This window comes from Megascapheus bottae, chromosome 1, assembly GCF_031878675.1.
Source record: "Megascapheus bottae isolate mThoBot1 chromosome 1, mThoBot2.hap1, whole genome shotgun sequence".
Taxonomy (NCBI): Eukaryota; Metazoa; Chordata; class Mammalia; order Rodentia; family Geomyidae; genus Megascapheus; species Megascapheus bottae.
Genome location: NC_143509.1, coordinates 75,756,031 through 75,780,190, shown reverse-complemented (window position 1 = coordinate 75,780,190; position 24,160 = coordinate 75,756,031). Strand labels below are relative to the sequence as shown.

General features: G+C 33.4%; 1 protein-coding gene across 2 annotated transcripts in view; it reads left to right on the top strand.

Annotated features, from left to right (window-relative positions):
• The window catches only part of Epha6 (EPH receptor A6), a 707,005-nt gene that overhangs the window by 436,418 nt on the left and 246,427 nt on the right, over positions 1 to 24,160 (top strand). For both annotated transcript variants that reach the window (XM_090347618.1, XM_090347625.1), the window contains one exon: positions 4,387 to 4,511. In XM_090347618.1, the coding sequence (XP_090203744.1) occupies positions 4,387 to 4,511 (125 nt within the window). The remainder of the gene's footprint in view (positions 1 to 4,386; positions 4,512 to 24,160) is intronic.

Here is a 24,160-nt window from a genome sequence, read left to right as displayed (position 1 = left end):
CTTATCTCATCTATAAAATAGAAATAATATGTATCTTAGAGATTATAATATAGTTATACATATGTGCACAGTATTGGAATTTGAACACAGAGCTTAATTCTTCCAGACAAGTAAATATTCAGCCATGCTTATAACTCTTTATGGTAAGTATAGTAATGAAATTTGATTAATTAGGAACACAGTGTACTAGCTAGAATAATTTTCTTTAAGTATATGCCCACACTCATAAGAACATAACACTGATTTATGGAGACTAAGGTTTCTTTATGAGTCGTTCACTCATATACATTGTTTTTCAACTTTTTAAAAAATAAAGTATTTGGTTACCTGTTTAAGATGCAGTAATGTAATCAGAAAGTATGTATTAAACCATTTTTAAGAATGTGTTAATCGGTCCAGAAATATTTTCTTTTTTGAAAGTCAAAGCTAAGGTTCTGAAGACTTAGGAATACTTGAGTATATGAAATACAGTTCTACTGAAAGCTATAATGAATACATAATTCTTACCAAAAAGCCTTGCTTGAGTCTTTAAGTTCAGTCAGCCTCTGATGTGACATGCTTCCTGAGTTCTCTGCTCATTTTTCCTCTCTCTAATTTTTCATATCACAAGTAAATGATGAGTTTTTTTGAAAACAAACATATGTCCTATAATTACTGCTTTAATTTCACTGTTAGTCTATTGTTAAAAAAAATCTTACTACTATAGCATTAATCAATTAGTTCAGATTCAGAGGCTCTGTTAGCCTAGGCCATTAAAAGTGAATTTCACTAAAAGGAAAATATTCAGTGGACAGGTTTAATCTGTTGAAGCCTGACTTCAAATAAAGGCCCAGATGTCACGAGTTTCTGAAAAAAAAAAAAGAGACTGTACATATATTTGAAGTATATATTGAACTGTGGATAGTGTCCTTTTTTTTCTCAGTCCTGGAGCTTTGAATTCAGAACCTAGACACTGCCCTTGGGCTTTCCAAGGCGGATGCTCTGCCACTCGAGCCATAGCAACTTTTGGCTTTTTCTGTGTATGTAGTACCAAGGAATCGAACCCAGGACAGACACTCTACCTTTAGGCCACACTCCTGGCCCTGGATAGTGTCTTATGCCCTCTACCTGAATTCACTATGTAATATGTGTCCCTAAATTCCCTTGATACAGAAGGAATTAATACATAGTATAGCTTAGAAAATTCAAATTATGTAAAACAATTTCACAATAAAAATTATAATGAGCATGTGCTCCTATCTCCACAAGGAAGATGGAAAAGGAAGACCTATGAGTGCGTGAGTTCACTTCTATCCTAATCAAACCATGATAAGGAATTCTTTAAAATGTGGATCAGAATTTAAGATGTACATAGTTGAAGAATGAAGTTAGTTCTTGAGTTCTAAAGCCCATGTTTAGTTGATGAACCTATGTACATAAAGAATATTTGTTGTTTTCTATAAGTATAGAGTGACACTTGTAAAGTTTAGATGATACATAATTAGTAGTCAAAACATTTGGACCTATATTTTCTCAATAGTCAGCTTTCATGTTGTTGCCATGATTGAATTTTTATGTTTGGAAAAAGAATACATTACTGACCTTGAGTGCCAAATTATTGTGAGGTAAAATGTAATCCAGAGGCAATATTACTTTATGACAGTGTACATTAAACTGAATTAACCATCAGTTGTATACATGAAAAGGATATTTTTAAATTGTCATGAATTGATATGCTTAAATCACCTTCTAATTTGTATGTAATTTCACTTTGAAGTTTATCCATAAAACATCATTTGATACATTATTACACTATAATGTAAAAACACTAAAGCAGTTTCCAACAGAGACAGATTTATTAGTGGGAACTTATTAATAGCAAATGTGTCTCCATTTAAACCATGAGTGATTTCTGAGTGCTTTTTGTTATTTACATTATCCATTACTGTTTTGCCTCATAAGACAAGCTTCTGATTCTTAGTGACTTCTATAATCATCTGTCATTTCTATGAATATAACTGTATACAATTACATTTTTCCCATGGAACTTCCAGTTTTTAAACGTTTCTAAAGCCCTTATGTTCTTAGAAGAACCAGACTTTTCAGTCTCATAAATTTAAGAAGATATGCTCCCCGGAGGCACAAAAGCAGCACTTAGAAATCAAAGCTACCCCGCCTATCACTCAGGCTCATGCCCACCTACTGCTTCACAAACCCATCCCAGCATGGGGCACTTTTCTATTTTCACAGGTACAGTAAGTATTTTCACCACATTTACCCTTCATCTTCCTTTATGTCTACCTGCCTTCCTCAATTTTTTTCCCCAACTGTGAAGGACCTGTTAAATATTCTTATAATTCTTTTCCTTTAAGTGTTTGTTAATTGTCCAAAGAGCTCTCCATGGTGATATTTCACGTGTGCATATGAAGTACTTTAATCAAATTTTTATTCTTAAGTTTAGCTTTACATCATTTTTATGTTTTTCTTCCTGTTACTTTTAATACTAGAAGTCTATCCTAGAATATCCAATGCAGTATTTATATATTAATTTATAATTCTCTCTTGGAAGAAGTCTTCTGGCCAGATTCTTATGAATGAACATCTCTAGATTTTCTAGTACGTACAAATAAAGTTCAGCAAATCATATTATAAATATATCACTTTGATTTTATACAGTGTATTGTAAAGATACAAAAATAAAAATTAAAATGAATACATAATTTGCTCCAAATTGATTAATTTACTTTAATAAATTTGTACAAGTTTGTGTCTCCATTGACAGAGCAAAAATGTACTTTTGCTCACAATCTAACCAAGACAGTGCTGTTAAAATTTTGTATTATTTTCCTTTGTCGAACTAATGGATTTCCATTAAGTTAACTTGGATTTCTCTGTGATTAAATTTTAACTTCTTTATTAAATATGACTGCTTTAAAACATAGGCTACTTAAAATTTAAAGTGTTTTATTTTGAAGTACCAAGAAATATATGTGTGTGTATATATATATATATAATAAAATTTTGGAAATTTAACACAAAGTTATCTTAGGCTAAGTTCAGAATGCTAAGAATGTTACATATGAAAGTACACTGATAAAGTTAAGCATTTTCTTCAACGTTAGAGAAACTATGAAAAATAAAAAATCCTCCCAAAGATAAACTATTCAATTTAAATAAGAAGTGTATTCGGGCCAAAGGTTTGGCCTAGTGGTAGAGTGCTTGCCTAGCATGCACAAAGACCCAGGTTCGATTCCTCAGTACCACGGATATAGAAAAAAGCTGGAAGTGGTGCTGAGACTCAAGTGGTAGAACTTTATCTAGCCTTGAGAAAGTCCAAGGACAGGGCTCAAGCTCTGAGCTCAAGCCCAGGACTGGCAAAACAACAACAACAGCACAACAACAACAAAAAACAGTAAAAAAAATAAGAAGGGTATTCAAAAAGCTTAATAAAGTAATCAGATATCTGGAGGAAAAAGAAAAACCTATAAATGATTGTGTAATTGCAAAGTTTCTGATGGCAGATAATGATTTTCTAAAACACAGAATCCCAGTTTATATGGAGCTTTATTTCAGAGCCTAAGGCCAAAGCCAGCTTAAAGATGAATATCAAGGGGCCAGAAGTTTGGCCTAGTGGTAAGAGTGCTTGCCTAGCATGCACGAACACCCAGGTTTGATTCCTCGATACCACATATACATAGAAAAAAAAAAAAAAAAGCTGGGAATGGTGCTATGGCTCCAGTGATACAGCTCTAGCCTTGAAAAAGGCCAAGGACAGTGCTCAGGCCTTAGTTCATGGCCCAGGACCGGCAAAAATAAAATAAATAAATAAAAATAAAAGAATATCAAGGTTCTGGAATGTGGCTAAGTGGTAGAGTGCTTTCTTAGCATGAATGTAGTCCTGGATTTGAATCCTCAGTACCACATAAACAGCAGAAGCTAGAAGTGGCATGTGGCTCAAGAGGTAGATAGCTTTGAGTTAAAGAAGCTCAAGGATAGTGCCCAGGCCCTGAGTTCAAGCCCCAGGATTGGCCAAAATTAAAACAGGTGAATATCAAAGCAGAATAAAAATGAAGAGTTATAACTCTTGTCCTTGGGATATTTGAGTTTTTCCACTGCTCTTTAATAATGTTTCAAAACAAAATAGGTCAAATTAGAGTCTAAGACTATCTTATTAATGTTGCATCAAAAATGGGTGTCCCCCATTTGAAGTAATGCATGTAAAGTATTGTACCTTCTATCTGGTGAATATAATGTAACTCTTATATTAATTACAATAAAATTTATATAAAAAACAAAATAAAATCCACTGAGTATACTGAAAAAAATCATACTCCTTGAAAGAAAAATCTAAAAATCCTTATAGAAAATTATTCCTGCTAATTAATTCTTACTTATTTTGTTTTTCAGCACCTTCTTTGATAGGAATGGTAAGGAAGGACTGGGCATCACAGAATAGCATCGCCCTCTCATGGCAGGCACCTGCTTTTTCCAATGGAGCCATTCTGGACTATGAGATCAAGTACTATGAAAAGGTATGTCTTATTTTGAGTTTCATAAAAGATTATGTATATGTATATGTATTTATAATGCATGCGTTCTTACTATATTGCATCATTTTGAAATCTGTTTTTCTCTGGCCTAAACTCATATTTATTAAAAATATATTCACCCATTGAAGCTTCAGGACAACTGAGGGCTAAGATGTGACCCAAAGTGAGACTTTAATGGTTGCCTTGCAGGACTGAATATCAGTCTGGTGGTAGGCACACTCAGAGATTGTCACAAGTAATGTTGTTCCTAGAGTGTTGTGATCCCACTCTCCTGTTCCTCTTGGACTCGGTACTGTGTGGTTCACGTTCCCTCTTTGACAGCATCTTAATTATGTTATTTTCTATGGGGTAAATTTGAATACATGTACCTATGGAGTTTCATTGAACATTAGACTTGGGCTTTTGACTAGCTCCTCCTCTTTTTGTTATTTTGTGGTGCAGATGATTTTCTGGGTATCTACTTTCATAAAGTTTATACCTGTTTTCTTATTTTATTGGGATCTATTCTTCCCTGTGTTACTTGTCATGCCATTAATCAGTCCTACTTAGCGAGGGCTTTCTTTCTATGCATGAACTTTGCCATAGGCACAAGTATCTATGCAAGCAAGACATTGACAATATTCCACACTGGAACAAATTCTTTGTTTTCAAAATGGGATACAATTGACTCTATTTCTAACATTCCTTCTACTTATTTTAATATTTTCTAACTTACCATTGTTCTTATGATTGCTTAAATTAAACTTATCTTGTTTGGGATTTAACTGAAAGATACACATATGTATACAGATCTATACATATGCATATATATGGGAGTATCATTTAACTTAAAATTTGGTTGTTAATATTCTGTGGGGAAAATTATAAAAATGAATTACAATAATTTAAAGTGAGTATGCAGCATATTCCATTAGCTTTAAATTTAGTTATATTCCACTATAATTTCAAAGGGATATCGTAAAAGACTAGATGGAAGTAACTAATGCTTTCAGTATTTTCCTCTACATTCAGATCAGTTATTTTGTTTCATAAGAAGCTAGTAAAGTGAAATTAGTTGACATATTGAATTTCTCTTTTATCATTTAAAATTATTCTCAAATCAAATTTTCCTTATAGCATTTAAAATTATTCTCAGCTATTATACATATCAAATTATATATTTCTTTAATTTTATTGTACTTATATTCTTTTTTATGATTTCCTTCATATTCCTCACCATTATGACATTCTTGGCACTGATAATACAACCATCTATATATGAATTATGATATGTGTCATTGTTTTAGCTACTTTTAGAATGCTGATAAAGGGCACATTCCATTTACTTTAAATGTTACATAAATCATATATAATTTCCAGTGGTTTACTATAATAATAACGAATGTCTTTCATTTCTCTAACTTGTCAGAAACAAAGAAATATTCAACCTTTCCCTTGGAAGGATTTTATTTCAATCTATTGAAATAAACTAAGATATTTTATAGGCCAATAGACTAGTAGGAGAAAAGGAATACATGTTTGTTACTACGCAAGAATACCCCAGAGCCACAAAAATTAGGAAATGAAAGAAGAACCAGATGGTTGCAGTGTAAATACTCTCTTCATTTTTGGGAGAAAAGTATGAGACGTAAATGATTTCATAGAGTTAGTAAGCAATTATTTTGCTATGAATGAGTCCAAAAGACAGATAATTACCTGGCACAAAGTTCCTATGACATCCTTGTGATTGACATTCAGTCTCTTATAATGATGAAAGGTTAGTCTTTCTAGGTTAGTGAAATTTCAGTAAAATCATTGAACATAATTACAGTCTCTCTTGTTGAATCTGTTCTTTAAAAAGATAAGACATCATTAGGAAGACAAAGATACTGAAGAAGATAAGCCCTTTCTATACTGGCCTTAGAATAGCTGCTTTCCGTTTGTAGCATTTTTGATGATACCATTTTTTAGCAACAATATGGAAGCCATATAAATATCTTTATGTTTATTCTAATGCAATATATAGCAGGAGAGTTGAAACAGAACTCTCCCTCTGTTCTATCACTCAACATAAACACAGGTGAATAAAAGAACAGCTAACTCATTAATTAGTGTGGCTGTGTCCAGTTTTTGCACTCTAGTAATTTCATCATCATGTGGTCAATGAAAACTGGCACTATCTTTATCTGATATGGACAAATCCCTGGCTTAAGAAAAGAAGAATTTATAGACCTTTAAATTGGATTACTGATTCTGAGCATTAGACAGGCCAGCATGTGCTCAGAAAACCACTGAGCAAGCCTTTCATATATTCCAACCTGTATCATGCTTTCTCTAGAGAATATAAATATACATATATATATATAAATTCCACTCAAAATGTCTATTTTTAAAAAGCAATGCAGGAAGTAGCACTGGGGTTAAAATGGTAGGGTCATAACCTTGAGCTGGAAAGCTCAGGGAAAATACCTATGCCCAGAGTTCAAGTCCCCCACCCAAAAAAAAACTAATGCACACATACACATGTATATAAAAACTATTCAGAATGAAATTATTTCTGTGTTTATTTTAGAAGACACAAAAATAACTGGCTCATTTTCTCATCATTGTTCCTTCATATGTTTAAGAATGAAAATAACTTGCAAGATTTTCAAGTAAAGATGAATCAAATTCAGCAGAACCTCATTCCTTATGATATACAAACCCTCAGCTTATTTTTAATTATGTTCTAAAACCTAAGTGCCAGTGATTATATATAGAGATTCCCTTCTCAAATAGTTGTTAAACATGACATTTGAAATATAATGTAATATATATATGAATAAATTCTTTAATAAAAAACTGGAAAATCAGAAAGATTCTTAATGATAATAATAAAAATAATATCCATGCTTAAGTATTAGGTATGCAACATTTGACTTTATTGTGAGCATTATTATAATGGAGGAATAGATAATATTATGGAGACTTTTGTTCTGTAAGATAATTATGATGATAAATGAATAACAATAATTAAATATGTATCTTGAAACCAAATATTGCTAATTCATATTCTGACTCTGATTCTCATCAGGCTTATGGCTAGGGAATTAAAATTAGTAAATCTCATAGGTACAAAATTCATATGTAGAAAAGTGAAATAAAGATCTCAATCTTTTCGGTGCTATGTAAAGATTAATTTTAAGTAGATTTGAAGATGAAAAGTACTAAATCAGTATATAAAATTAATTTAAGAAAGAGTTAATTATGCAGTACAATATAGCACCAGAAAAGAACAGCAGAGGAATTGTATTTTCTTTCATATTTAAGTATTTTATAGAAACAAAGGTCTTAAGGCATAAAATCAGACTTCATAAATTAATTGACAATATTGAGTTTTCCCTATTGTGAATTAAAATCCTAGGTATGTATATTTTATGTATATGTTTCTAGTATACTGTCTCTCTTTCTGAACAAATATAATGAATAAACAGGGTAATTTACAGTAGAACTCACTAAAAAGTAGGGGTTTTTTACATTGTTAAGAATCTAAACATTTCTCATTAAGGAAAGCAAGAAATACATATATATGTTTATATATATGTACACATACCAGTATGCACTGGTATGTGCATGAAAAAATATACATGATCTAATTTTATATTATTTAGCAGTTCATGAAGGAAATTTAGGTATTTCCTAATATATATATATATACATTTATTTATTATATAAGTTAAAGAGAAATATAGAAAGGATTATATATATATAAAGCTGTGTCAAGTATTGCTTATTGTAATAGGATACAAAATACTTAGAGTGGAGAAGAGATATGTAGCAAATATAGATAAATATGTCTGGATGGATGGATGGATGATTGGATAGACTACTGTCAATAGCTTTAGTAATTGTGTCCAGCAACTAGTGGACCAAAAGCTGTGTGCAATTGTTTACTTTAATAGCACAATCTTGTTTGCTCACCTGTCTAGTGTCTCAAATAATGAACTCCTATATTTTAGAATCCTACTATATTTAATCTGTAATAGTATAGTCACATTAACTAATTATTCCATTCAATATTAAATGTATTTTTTGTTTTAGCTCATTTTATGGTGCTAGAATAATAAACTTGAGCACAGCCAGTTTTTATAGGAGAGAAATGTCTTTCTTGTAGCTCTGGAAACTGGAAAGTCCAATATCAAGTTTCCCAAATGTGGGAACAAAGACTAAGGCTGGCCCTGACCAGTGAACACAAAGGTCTTGAGGCAACTTTGAACATATTTCCTCAGGTTTTAGCACCTTCAACTAGAAATCAGAGCTATAGGATTGGTATTCGCCAAAGTATCTTTGGGGTCATTCTTCAGTGTCCTAATAATACCTTCTGGCTTCATTCTTTCCATGCTAATTTGGTCTTTGGGTTGGCCAGATCCATGGTATTATCTACTGAAAATATTTTTCATTCTCTACAACCTGATCAAGTTGACAATTCTTGCAATAACCTAAGCTTTGTTTAATTTGGAATCCCATTTTATATCATTGTGGTTTTTTTCTTCTTCTTAAATGTAATTAAAAGAAATCACACCACACTCTAAAACTTTGTGGCTTAAATATTTCTTCCTACAGATATCTGAATTCATCTTAAATTCTATTTCCCACATACCCTTAGGCATGGTCATAATTCAGTCAGGTTCTCTGCCAGTTTAAAATTAGAATAGCCTTTCTTGTAGTTTCCAGCACTATCTTCTTCATTTCCTTATGGTACTTTATCACAGTGGCCTTTACAATCTATCTTTCTTAATTCTAATCGCATCTTAGTTAACATATTTCTTACCTTTTTTAAAATTCTTTTCCCCCATCTCAATTCCTTTGCCTTTCTTCTTTTATTCTCTCTCCGAGATTATTAACGACCTGAACATAGAAATCTAGGGTTGGTTTTCTTTATTTCAGTTTTCCTCCCCAAATTCTTCCACTTTCTACCCATTATCCAATTCACTTCTACATTTTCAAGCATTTTTTAAATCATGAGCCATATAATGAATCTTAAGAACAACCACGTGAGGAATATGCCATTACTGTTCCTCTTCTTTAAATGAGGACACTTAAGGCACAAAGACTGCATATCTTCAGCAACATTACAGTCATGGAAATGGTGGCCAAACTGGCAGGGAATCTTGCATCACTGAGGGCATCTCAGGAAAGATGGTGCTTTCTGCTGATGCTGATTTTTGTAGCTTCCCTGAGGCCAAACACTTATTTCTCTCAGATGCCCTTTTGCATCTGTAAAATGGCAGCAATAAACGATACCTATTCCACCAGGGTGTTGTGCAGCTCTACTAATTACCAACTGGTAGCTCATTTACAAACATGAATTTTATCCCACAACAGTTCATTATTCTTCCACAGTGTTTAAAGACGATTGGTAGTCTTTTCCTTGTTAATTTTTTATCACATTCAGCAGTTTTTGTTTAATATATTGTTTAGGAAAACTCATGATGAGAAAGGAAACATTTCTCACATCCAGCTGGTCAGTAATTATCTCCATATAATATTGAATGAAAGTAAGTTAATAGTGTTCTACCTAATCCACAAATGATAGAACTAAATTTCCATGAACTTTAGTTAAAATATATAAAAGTCCAGAGAACAGTGAGATTGTAAGATCTGAGGAAATCTGTGGGAAAAAAATTCATTCTACAATATATTTTTAATTACCAGTCACAGTTAATTTATAGTAGGTTTGGGGGTCCTTTCTGAAAATCAGGTTTGTAGACCCCAGACTTCAAGTCTAGGAGTCTCATGTTACATCTGGTCACTGGCCCTAAATCCCAAATAAAAAGATATGATGAAGGGCGCAGCAAAGGAGATGGATTACATGGCAGCCACGGGAATATGGCATTTCAGTACATCCTTAGCTGCATTCAGAGATACTGAGATTGGCCTCACGTTAAATAGGGAGAAATAGGTACAGATAAAGCCGTCCCAAGTATCAGGTATGACCTGGGTAGCCATTAGTTTAGTCTTTTTTTTCTGGAAGAATTCCAGAGTAGTTGTTACCACTTTATAATTGTGATTAGTAACAAACAAGTTGCCTGGTAGGGATGAGCTGAGTTTGTAACTGTTTCTTATTAGAGGATAAGAAGGCCTTGTGTGTTGGAGTGGTAGTGTGCCTTCCACAGGGGATACCTAAAGGTAAATCTTTCCTTCCCTGGAACCCAAGCTGAATTAAAAAGTGGCACAAGTAGAGAATAGCTCTGGGTCAAAGGGTATAGATACAATGTTGAGGGAATGTTTGCTAATTCACAGATTGTAGCAAAAGCATCTTTTAAGCTGCCTTTTACAATTTAACACTTGAAAGAGGTTGGCTTGTTCTTTTCCTACCCTTTCTTCAGCTTTTAAGTAGATTTTCCACAGATGTTGATTCAGTAATATCCCTTAGTGTTTTCAGTGAATCTGTATATTTTATAACTATAAATGAAGCAATTACTATAGCAATAGTCAACATAAAAAGAACTCCTTCCTTCTTATATGATGTTCATTAGATATTACAAGTTTTTGATCATTTGTTTTATGTGGTTGTTATTCTTGCCTGTAGATGTTCTCCAAAGGGAAGAAGACAATTTTCTTTTCACTTCCAGGAATTTCACTGTCATTTTCATCCATTATTTAGTGAAAGAAGCATCTTCCCAGGTTTCTGCATCCGCTTTCCCCTCTGGTCACCTAATTAATAAGCTTTGTAACGTACCAGGGTCCAGAGATGGATGAACTATGAGACCACGTAGAACACAATCGGGATGTCAGAAGTTTATTGAGCAAGGGAGGAGCTAACATGCCAGGACTACACCCTAAGGTCGGGTTCCCAGAGTGCCTCCCAGCTGTGTAAAAGCTGGCTGTTTTTAAAGCCTTAAACCAGGAACACATTTGTCTTAGAAAGTATTGTATAAGGCTAGGAAACGTGCTTGGGGGTTTCACAACTATAAATTCCATACTCTTTTACCTACAGGTAACAGGGTTTGTATAATCAGGATGTATCTGGTTGAGGTCCTCAGAAAGTCTCAAGATACAACCTTAGTCTGGGTAACCAGTGGCACGGGGAAAGGCTCTGAGTTGCAATCCCTTATTTCCAAAGTTCCATTACAATACGTTACAAGAATTATAACACACTAATTACACATTACAACAATATTTTCCATTTTCCACATTACAGTAAGCCTTAATATGTACTTGCACTTAACCTTAAATGTGATTACTACATGAGGATCTAAGGAAAGTTTGACTGAGGATAGTAGATAAAATCATCTGAATGACATGGAGATGTTGCAGAATATAAACTCTAATTCATTTTGTTAGGCAGGTAGGTGTGGGATGATAGGATGATTTTCCTTTTTTCCAGTTTCAAGTAGAGTTTATATCGACATATATAGCTAACAAACACAATAACAAATTGGCATGTGATTAGATGGGATATTATTCATATATTCATATCTATATCTATAAGAGATACACAGATAGATAGATAGATAGATAGATAGATAGATAGATAGATAGATAGATAGATAGATAGACAAACAGACAGACAGATAGGACAGGATGGATGGACAGACAGATAGAATCTCCTGTTATATCCTCCTGTTTTTCTAACCAGATATCATGTGGATGGTAACACTGCCAGTCTATACGACACACTTTTGAGTTAGATATCCCTACTTATGCTTCCTCTTCTATACTTTACTTAATCAAGGACAAAGAGAAGAATCTTCACAGTGCTTTGTGTGTAATAGTTCTCATGCATGAGCACAGATGGCCACATCTTTCTAAGTAAGTCTAGGTATTACATGATTTGCATTATTTCAGACATAAAAAGGTAATGCAATCAATAAAGTTCCAAATCCATGTAGAAATGTTTCATTATGGCTAGTAAAATCAGAATTTTGCAACTGGCAAATGAAGTTTTTGTGGTCTCCCCCCATCCCCCACCCCAACCCCTCTTGCCCTTATTTGTTGCAATGTCCCCTACAGAAAAATTGGGTATGAGCCGTTAGTACTGCATTAAAACAGCATTACCTGAAAGAAAATATACATCAAGAGAATTTACTAATGTGAATGCTCTTTATGGTGATTTCCATGCTCAATTTCATGCACTGCAGTCTCTGTGGAAGTCTGTCTGGTTTAGTGGGCCCAGGATATCCTAGTATTGCCTAGGGCAGAGATTCTCGTGGTGGCAAGGCAAGGAACTGAGCCAATACTATACCACCTGCAGCATCTGTTGGTGTGAACCATTCAAAGCAGAAGCCAATTAAAAAGTCACTTACAAGGTTGTATCAAACACAGTGTATGGACTCAGCCATCATTAGCGATATAAATGTCTATCAACTACTCTGTCTTCAAATGTCTTCTATATCATGAAGGCTAGGCTGATTTTGGTTTAAAGAATAAACTTATTTAAAATTGTAGAAGCTGCATATGGAAAGTTAAAAGATTTGGGTCATCCAAAAAGGGAAAAGAGAATGTAGCTCTCAGAATAAATTTCATTAAAATTTTTTGAATATATATAGTAGAAGAAATTATCCTTCTGCAAGGCTCATTGCTGAGGCTATTATGTCTAAAGACAGATTAACAGAAGAAAATATAAATGTTTATAAGGTAAATTAAAGTCTCCATTATCCCCCCCCAAAATAATATAAGACTTGTATTTTATAACTGGGATAAGTCATGTCAGACAAATATGGTAACTGTCTGAGGAGATTTAGCACAAACTGCTTGTTCAGATTCATCACCATACCTCTGAGTCTTCAACAATAAAGGTGTCTCTTTCTTCTGGGAACAGAGAGGGCACCTTCTGAATGAGGGTCTCATGACCTTGCTTCAGGAGAGAAGGACAGGAGAAAATCAAAGCAGCAGTCGCCTGTTTCTGTCGTGTTCTTAAATGTCAAGATGTCATATTTGGAGTAGCAGATCCCGAATCTCATCAATAAAGGTTAAAAAGAAAATGAGTGGGAAAAATTGTTGTTCTACTTTCTTCAAAGAATAAAGAAGGTGGGGGGGGTTATTCTGATCATGGCCTATAGTCACCACAATTATAGTCCTGGCCCTGATGCTCTGTGTACAGCTAAGCTCATAGACAACCATGCTCCTGCTGAATGCTGCATTTCAATCTGCTCAAATTCTATATTTTTAAATTTAATTTCACATCCTTTGAGAAACAGTTGCTTCCATGTTCCTAAACAATTCATACTTTTTGTTGCAGTTTTCTGAATTCTGTATCTATTTCCTTTCTTACAAAGTAAGAATAGTTGTTTTAAATTAAGAAAATCTGTGATTACAGAAACATTATTTATATTGCATGTTACTTGGTTATGCAAAGTGAGAGGAAGCAATAATAGTAAGAGGAAGATGAGGGATTTGATGCTCTAATGAAAACACCAAGTAGACGCTCACCTGATTTGAGTAAAAAAATAATACATTAACTCAAGAAAGATAATATCCCAACCACTTGTATCTGGATTAGTCACTTGTATTATCCACTGCATTAATACAAATATGTTAACAAGAGGAAGGCTAAACAGAGACCTATCTTCCCGCATTAGCTAATTCTCAGAACCCTGACATTTGGCTCATCTCTTATTATTGTTAACTAGTACATCTCCTTTAAAAAAGAAGTTTATTTCAGAAAATGCTTTACTTTACTCATTTAGAAATGTTCTTAAATCCTCCAGAATGCATCAGACACTCAAAAATTAAGAGAAGAAATAATTACTACAAAAGGGTCATGGGAGTTAAACTATTAGAGCAAAATTCTTTTAGATCATTGCTGTAAGCGGTGTGTGCTAAGCTGCTTCATTTCCCGGCTCTGCTATTATTATCCTTATTTCTCATGGGAAGACTTAAATGCCTTAGTTTCTTAAATGAGGAGGAAAAGCCTAAATCTGTACCCTGGTTCAAATAAGTAGAAATAATTATGAAGCATCTTTGACCAAATATAATTTTCTGCATTGAAAATTAAATCAAGACCCCTTTCAACAGCTATTATTAATGACACTGATATAATTACTATTTGCAAAAAAAGGAACTCTGCTCAGGAAAATCAATTATAAACCACCAAATATTTTTTGGACTTTTCAAAGAGGTTCTATATCCACTGTTCCTCATGACCTCTCCATTATGAGACTGGCTATGCTTCTAATGGCTTCCTTCAATTATTTAAAAGGGATTTCTAAGCTTTTGTATTTTATATTAAAATGGCCTAGAAAGAACTGCCTGATTATTGTACTTGTAGAACTTTAGGGTCACTCTGGGAAAAACAATGTAATCAAGGTGGCTTTGCTTGGGAAAAAATAAGTCCTCTGCAGCTAATGACATTTGTCATTGAAACATCAGATATTGTAAAGAAAAACAATGTATAAGTTTGCCATCACTACAAGGAATTACAGAAAGAATAATAATACTTGTAAAAAGTCATCTAATTGCTGGAAATTCACACCTGTGATCCTAGTTTCTCAGGAGTCTGAGCTGTGGAAGATTGTAATTCGAATGGAGATTGATTAGGTCAAGAGACCCCCATCTCTAAAAATGACCAACAAAATGCAGGAGCAGAAGTGTGGCTCAAGTGTAGAGTGCCAACTGAGCAAGCAATCTGAGCAAGCAGTGCAAAAGTTATTACATGTGGTTATCTCTAATGGGAGCCAGCTGCATTTGTCAACATCTTTGTTTTTAACTTGTTACTTTCTGCTTCTTTTAACATTATTCTTCTCTTAATGTTAGGTGATGAGTTTCCAACTGAAATCCAATATTAATCCATCTCCAGATTGGAGTGCTGTACTTTATCACCTTGAAGCTGGCAAGGCAAAATTTCAAAATGCAAATGCACTTTATAACATGACAGAGAATATACCATCAAGACTGTGGTGAGGTTGGGATCTGAATCTGTGGGATAACAGAAACAGATTAAACTGGTCCTAGACTGTGGGCAACAATCTCACATGTACAGATATTCATTTTAAAATGAAGGCAGATTTTTATAAAAACTCTAGATCAAAAGTACTTTTCTTGGACTTACTAGATGAGCTTAAGGACTGTATCATGGAACCAAATGAAATCAGTAATTGTTATTCATTGAAGTTATTTATTTGATGCAGATCGCAAAATTTCAAGTCACATGATATACAGTCTAAATTAGGTGCATCAGAAAGAATATGTCTACAACACTTTCCCTGAGCATCTTGAAAAAGAATTACCCCAATGAGTTGAAATTTGTATATAGCTGGATACATTGTCTTCTATAATTTGATGGGAGTTATTATCTCATATAAATTATTTAATAGTCTTCTTCATTTTCAAACTCAAGTTTTGAGTGTGGTAAAAGATTCTTATTGTCTAATTTTGGAATTTGATAGCTGTTGTTAAAATAAATAAATAAAATCATGTTATTCAATTTCATCTAATGGTCAGGAATTTTTCCAAGCTATTTCTGCTGAAGAATTGTCACCTATGAAGTATCAACTTGAAATGGCCTACTTCGTTTGATTGTTACAATAAACACATGTGCAAGAGTTTTCTTTCAATATAAAATAAGAAGAAAAGAGCAAAACAGTAATGGAAAGATGGAAGATCACATAGTGTATTAAATATCCCTGGTGATAGCTGAGTTATACATCTTTGCTACACATACCTATGTGACAGGAATCCACCATCATTTTCTTCACATCATGCTGTCCCTTCAAAATTAAATAAATCCCAGACTCATTTGCAATCGAAAGTTATATTAGAATCTAGCAAAATGAATTTCTATAATAAAAATCCTTTGTGGATAGAACTTTTAATAATTAAAGAGATGAAACATTTTCATTTTGACTTAGATATTGCACTAACCCATGATGGTAAGGTATTTAATATTAACGACTACCGCAAACTAGGGGAAGAGCACTTCAGGCAAAGGGAACATAAGTGTGTAAAGGTAGTCATGAAAAGAATGTGTAAATTCAAGGAGACTATGCCAAGGTTTGAATGAAATAAGGAGGGAAGAAGATCTGAGACTGGCACAGTAGAGAGGAAAGCCAAATATACTATTCCATATTTCATACTGTATTCAGATATATATATGTGTGTACATGTATCCTTATACCTACATCTACATATTTATACATATCTATTAATATATACATGTATATACATATATATGTATATCTATGTGTAGCATTTCAGCACTGCCAATTCATACTGTCTACCATTACAATTTCAGCACTTTATTATATTTAGTGAAATATGCTTAAGATACAGTTAACATTAAAAATGTTTTGCCTTTAAAGATTGCAGAATATTTTCATTTTTCTCATTTATATCATTTTTAACTTTCAATCATCTTTACTCAGTCTACCACTGAGAAAAGGAATGCAATTGGATTCCTCTTAGTCATTTATTTTCCTCTTTTAAATTCACCCATCATGAAAGGGATACAAAAATGTCTTTTTAGCATAAAAAATAGGTAACACTTCATGGATGTTATTTCCAAAATATTTGGCTTAAAATCAATAAAAATTTGCATTATTTATAAATCTGTAAGGAGACTATTGTGCACCAATTTATGTACCTTAAACATCTTTCATTAGAACTTATGTATGACTCGTATACATCTTTCATTATAATTTGTATGTGATGTGTGCCATTTGTTAAGTAATGATTTTTCAGGGACAAAGGGAAATTCACATTTGCTGTGGTTCTTTCTCTAATCATGTTCATTTTTCCACTCTGAGTTGATGATCTACACCATGGGATGTAGGAGGAATGCAGCATAGGCTAACCCTGACATAAAGTGAGACCTTAGCTCAAAAATAACCAGTACAGAAAGGGGATGAAGACATGACCCAAGAGGTAGAACGTCACTTGGGAACCTGTGAAAATTCAAGTAAAAAACACTGTATCCCTACTTTCTAAAATTGATAGGAGTTACCATCAAAGATTCTAAACACACAGCATTTTAGGGAGAACTCAAAATACTTTCAATATTGCATATTCTTTGGGGAAGTTTGATGGAAAACTCTTTGGAAATTTTAACCTACTATTTTCTGCCTGAAACTATAAAAATGTAAATGAGTACTTTAGCTCATTCACTTTTATAGTAGGAAAATATTGTTTTTAAATTATCCATGTCATATTTTCATTTAAATCCTCTGTTCTTTCAAAATTAACTTTATAGAAAATTAATCACCAATGCCAAAAGAACTCTCTTTAATATTTCTGCTAAATAACTTTCCATTCTGATATGTCTTTCTTTAACTGGAGTATGAATTTAAAGGCCAGAGTCTATGAGAGAAAATTGTAAACATAGATGCATTATGTTCTCTCATGAAATTTTGAACATTATATTTTTACAGTTAAGTCAAATTAACTAAAAAGAACTATAACATTCTTACTTAAAATAATAAAAATTTCAAAAGTGGATGCATTAATCAGTCTCATATTATTACAATGAAATACTGTGTCTTTGAAGTTATTCAAAGAAAAGTTTTATTGAACTTAAGGTTCTGAGAAGTTCCAATGCTTTTGGTATCTGATGAATGTGTCAGATGACAATGGCAATGAGAATGTGTTGCAACAAGCTGTTCCTATCATGAGACAGGAAAATAAAAAAGAAAGGAAAAGCTTGAGGTCCCACAATCCCTTCTGAATCATTTCCCAATGATTCAAAAAATCCTACTTGACCACACCACTTAAGAGCTCCATATGCCTTCTAATTCTGCTATCCTTGTGACTTAGCCTTTAGGTATGGAATCATGCCTCGTAAATTATCTATAACCAGAAATGTTCATAGACCTTGATTCTCTGTGTTTGAAAGAAAATATTAAAAACTGTAGAAAAACAATCCCAACAAAATATAAAAGCAAAGCCTCTCTTATTTTAATAAAATTCGTATGAACAATCTTGTAGAATTTAAAACAAATATTTTTTTCCAAAGTAAACAACTGAAATATCACAGTATACAATGTTTCCTGGAGTCATTCCTCTAGCATTCATTGTATAGGCTTATTAACTAAATACTTCAAGGAAAGACCATTGCACGAGGCATCGTATATTTCCATTGTAATCATCTTCACACTCTGGAGTCTGCAATAAGAAAAAAAATAAAGAGTCCATTTTAACTACTTATTATAACTAGAGCATATCTAGTTTCAAAAATATAATTTTATTTTCATTCAGAATAGCTAAATAGTTTTTTGGGATGGGATATTCAAATGAAGAAGACTAAAATTCATTACCTTAATGACATCAAGTTTAAATGAACCTCTCTTCGTAAAGCATTCATCTTGGATACTCTTTAAAATCCATTTCTCCTAATGGCTCTAAAATGTCCTTCCTTAGTTCTCTTGTAAGGGAGGCTGAGTTAACAACCTATTATTATGAACTCCTTACTGAGCTGTTAATAGCTTTACAGTCTTTCAAAGAATACACCTGCTGCTCATAAAAACATTGATGTTGCTACACAATTTGGCTGTGTTTTAATATTATGTATTTGCTGTGACCTTGCAGAATGCATACTGATCTGTTTTTTAAGGGAAAATAAAAAACAGAATGAAGAATATCAAAACCTTTACTTGACATTAACAATAGAAAATTAGAAAATGTCTTTATTAGTAGTAGGGATTTGTTATTTAACAAGTTGTGTACACAGATGGCTTTAACTCTTGAAGGTATTTGAGTTTAAATTTGTTGCTTAATTTTTTTAAGCTTTTTTTGCCAGTCCTGGGCTTGAGCTCAGGGCCTGAGCACTATCCTTGGACTTTCTCAAGGCTAGAGTTCTACCACTTGAGCCTCAGCACCACTTCTGGCTTTTTTCTATGTATGTGGTACCGAGGAATTGAACCTGGGTCATCATGCATGCTAGGCAAGCACTTTAACCACCAGGCCAAACTCCCAGTCCAATTTTTTTAAACTTTTAAAATTTATTTTTATTGTCAGGGTGATGTACAGAAAGGGTTACAGTTACATATGTAATGTAGTGAGTACATTTCTTGTTGGACATTGTTACCCTCTTGGGGATATTTTCTCCCACTTTCCATCCTCCCATCCCCCAAGTTGTAGAGTTCATTCTTGAAATTACATTGTCCAATGTATATATTTTGAGAAAACATTTATATGTATGTATAATTCATTCAGAAAATAACAACAAATACTAGCAGATATACCAACATTTTCACAGATCAAAATATAAATTTGAGATAACTTAGATTGTCATTCACATCCTTCAATAGAAAAATTATGTCGATGATTGAAAAATTATAAATTTTTACCAAAAGAATTATTCCACACTTTTCACAATTGAATGCAACACAAATTATTTTGGGCTAACTTTCAATTGGCAAGGCAAAGTGCTCTGAGAACCTGTGTTTAAACTCTCATTTTGCACAGGGTCCATTAAATGAAAGCAATCAATGCAATCATTATTTCAATACTTTTCTTGATTCTTGTGATTTTTGTGAGTAAACTACAGTAGGTAGATGGATTCAATATTTCCTGTTGTAATTTAATTATGCTTGAATATCTGTAGCTACTTCAATTTCTATTATTCCAACTTCTGGGATGCCTAACTCCTTAATATTTTTCTATTTTGATCATCCTATTTTTATTTTAGTGTATTTAACAAATATACATATATACACAGATATATAAATATGCCTACATAATATTTTGTGTGTCACAGTTCAGGGCTTTGTGCTAAGTAGGCAGGTACTCTACCACTTGAATCATATGTTCAGACCCACAAATTTTTATGTACTCCTAACTGAAGACTTAGGGATGAAGGGAAGTTTGAAGCCCATCATCTATTAGCAAATACCTTAAGGTAATTCCCAGATGTATACTTGTTCTCAGCTTCTAAAACATTAAATATTCAAGGAGTAAACTGTGTTAGAAGGATATATTAATAATAGTCAACTGGTCATACTCCCAGAGTAATTGACCCAAATAAGTGACTTTGAAGGAAAGTTGGCCATTGAGAGAAGTCTCCAGACACTGTTATAACACACCCACATAGGTCTTGAGCACAAAGTTAATCATTTAAGGTGTTAGATCCCTAATCACTTGCACAGCCTACGATGCCATAGGTTAACTTGAGTTAAACTCAGAGAGATTCCTATCTGTCCATTCAAAATAAAATCTATTATTACAATATATATCAAGTAAGATGTTCCCAACTCCACATCACCAGTGGTCTGGTATATTAACACAGCAGCAATTCTACCATCCTATATTTGAAAAGCTTCTATGTGTGTCATATGATATATCACAATACTATGAGTATTGCAGAGGGAATAACTCATGTCTATTACCAGAAGATGGTGATGCTTCTTTATATAATGACAGGCTATTTTGATTCTTATATCACTATTTTCTAGATCCATCTTCTGCTTGGCTGTCTTGGGCTCCCTAAACCTTGTCCTCTCAGACCAATTGTACTTTTTAGATTGCAACATAAAGCTCTAATGAAGATATGGAAGTGTAAAGAAAAGAAGGGAAATCTTCCAAAAGAGGGGATCTTGCTACCCTATATTTTGCTCTTACCATATATTTCTAACAAATAAAATACAATGCTGTGCTTCAACTTATCAAAATTTGAAAAGTGGGAGATGTGTACATTGTTGTTGTAGCTTAGTGGCAATATGCTTGCCTAGCAAGTACAATGCCTTGAGTCCGATTCCTTAGGGCCCCTGGCTTGTGTTCAGAGGCTCAAGATCACAGTTGCCTGGTTTATGTGACTTTAGGCCTTAGTCAAGGCAGAAACATCCAGGCAGATGGGCCTGGTGGAGATCTGCTTACATCATGGTAGCCAAGGAGACAGTGGTTAGAAAAGGAAAAGTCTAGGGATAAGATCAGTGTGTCTGGGATGGAATTCTATGCTGCTGTCAGAAAGAACGACATCCCCCCATTTGTAAGGAAATGGAAAGACTTAGAAAAAAACCATATTAATTGAAGTAAGCCAGACAAAAAAGGAACATAGGCACAATGGTTTCCCTCATCTGTCATAATCAGTAGAAACCTTGGGCTCTCCTAGCAGAGATTTACAATAGAACAAAACGTAGATACATAAGGCCATATAGTGTGAGGCTAAATGAAAGGACATCCAGGATATAGAAACAAAAGCCATAAAATGAGTGATTGTTGTCCTTAATTTACTATGTGATCTCTCATCTCTTTTGCTGTCCCTTGGTTATCTCATATTGTTACAGTATTTCACCTTGTTTTATATATATATATATATATATGCTTATTTGGTTATTTGAAATCAGATAGAGAAGTGGGGAAAACAAGATGAAGGGCAGTAGTGGGGGGAGAAAATTGGGGACCAAGACATGAGAAAGGGTATCAATGTTTGTGAAGTAATGCACCTTCTATCTGGTGAATATAATGTAACCCTTCTATTAATTACAATACAAAATATATGGAAAAAATCAGTGTGCCTGGAAGTGGCATTGTGGATCAAGTGCTAGCCTTGATTTGAAGAGCTCAGAGACAGCACCCAGAGTCAGAGTTTAAGCCCATGACCAACCCTCTTCCCCCAAATCTATGTGCCTTACAAAAGCACATACTTCCTACACACAGGTACCACCTCCTTATAATCATTAGCCACGGAGGACATCTGAGCTTTCATACTCCAATTACCTCTCAATACTGGCCCTAGCTAGTGACCATGCCTTCAACACATAGAGAGAATTGTCCAGAATGTTTTGGAGAATACTTATATCCAAACCATAACAGGAGAATTTTTCAAGAAAAAAAAAGTCCCTATTACTGCTTAGCAATAGGTCTACAGCAACACACCATACTTAAAATGGCCAATTTCAGGGACAGCTGCAGAACATGTTACTCACTGTAGTAAAATTAATTTTTCCTCAGTTTAACTCACTGCTTTATCATGGGCAAGTCTCTTTCCAATTTTATTTTGAATCTAGCCTGATTATATGAGTAAATGCATTCAGTTTGATAATAATGCAGATTACTATAATATTTCCAGAAAATGACCTTGCTTTGCTTTGAATTCTCTTTGTTTTTCATATTTTCTGTAATTATTTGCATTTTAAAATTCTCCTCTGGTTCCAAAACCACATTGGGACTACAAAATCCATATACAGTTTACAGCAAGCTGTCAATTACTACAGTCTATTTATTAGAATAATATTTTGTCAGTTAGGAAGATAGTCAATTCCCAGTTACAGTACTTAGATAAAGTAAATGTTTCTTTTTATTTTACTACATACCTTGAAACTTTTGGTATACATTTGGTGCCTTCTATGGGAATTAAAAATTGATGACTGATTTAGTTCATCATCTGAAAATATTGGCCTATTATAATATAATAGCTCTCTTTTCATGTCAAACCACATGACTTTATAAAAAGTTTTACATTCTAACTTGATGGAAAAAGACCATGTTTCCTGAAACTTAAATTATACTTCATAGCTTTGTTTATCAATAAGCAGACATTTTTGTTATAGATTGAGCAAAACACAATACTTATGAAGTTTCATTATGGTAGCAAAGTAATTTAACTGAGAAAAATAAATATGAAAAAGTCTTTAATAAATATGTTTCCCTGATCTAAATGAGGCTATGGAATTTTCATGCTTCTGCTTCTTTTTCAGTGCAGGAATTACTTCAGATATCAAGATGCCTTGTAAACTGGTTTGGACAATTTTTTAAGACTTTATAATCACAAATGACAGTGTTGCTCAACATAATTTTAATTTTTTCCATATATTTTTATTGTGTTTAATGGAAGGGTTACATTATATTTACTAGATAGAAGGTGCATTACTTCACATAATTGATACCCTTTCTCATGTCTTGGTCCCCATTTCCCTCCCCCCACCTCATCCCCTCATCCCCTCATCTTTCAACATAATTTTCTACAGAACATTTCTTACACATGCTGACATTTTTCTCCCAGTCCAAGGAAATTTTACTTTTCTCATTACTTTCTTTAATTCTATCAGAAAATATAGCTCTATAAGACACTTTTGAAGCTACTCTATCATCATTAATTTTCAAAGATTTTTCTCTTTTGTCATTTCTGTTCTATTAATACTATTGCTTAAAAAACTTAATTGCTTTATCTTTTCAACATAAAATTTCCAGATGTGGTATTTATACACAATGGAATTCTATGCTGCTGTCAGAAAGAACGACTTCCCCCATTTGTAAGGAACTGGAAATACTTAGAAAAAAATCATATTAAGTGAAGTAAACCAGACTCAAAGGAACATAGGCTCAATGGTTTCTGTCATTTGTCATAATCAGTAGAAACCTTGGGCTCTCCTAGCAGAGATTTACAACAGAACAAAACCTAGATACATAAGGCCATATAGTATGATGCTAAATGAAAGGACCTCCAGGGTACAGAAACAAAAGCCATAAAACGAGTGATTGTTGTCCTTAATGTACTATGTTATCTCTCATCTCTTTTTGCTGTCCCTTGGTTATCTCATATTGTTAAAATATTTCACCTTGTTATCTGATATATTGTATATATGTGTATTTGGTTATTTGACAAGCTAGCACTGAACCACTACCCTCAGATCTTAGCCTGCTAGTAGCTAGGATTACAGGCGTGAGCCACCGTGCCTGTCCAGGATTAATGCTTTCTCAGCCTTCTTCCAGAACAGAGTAGCATGCTATAAGACCAAGCA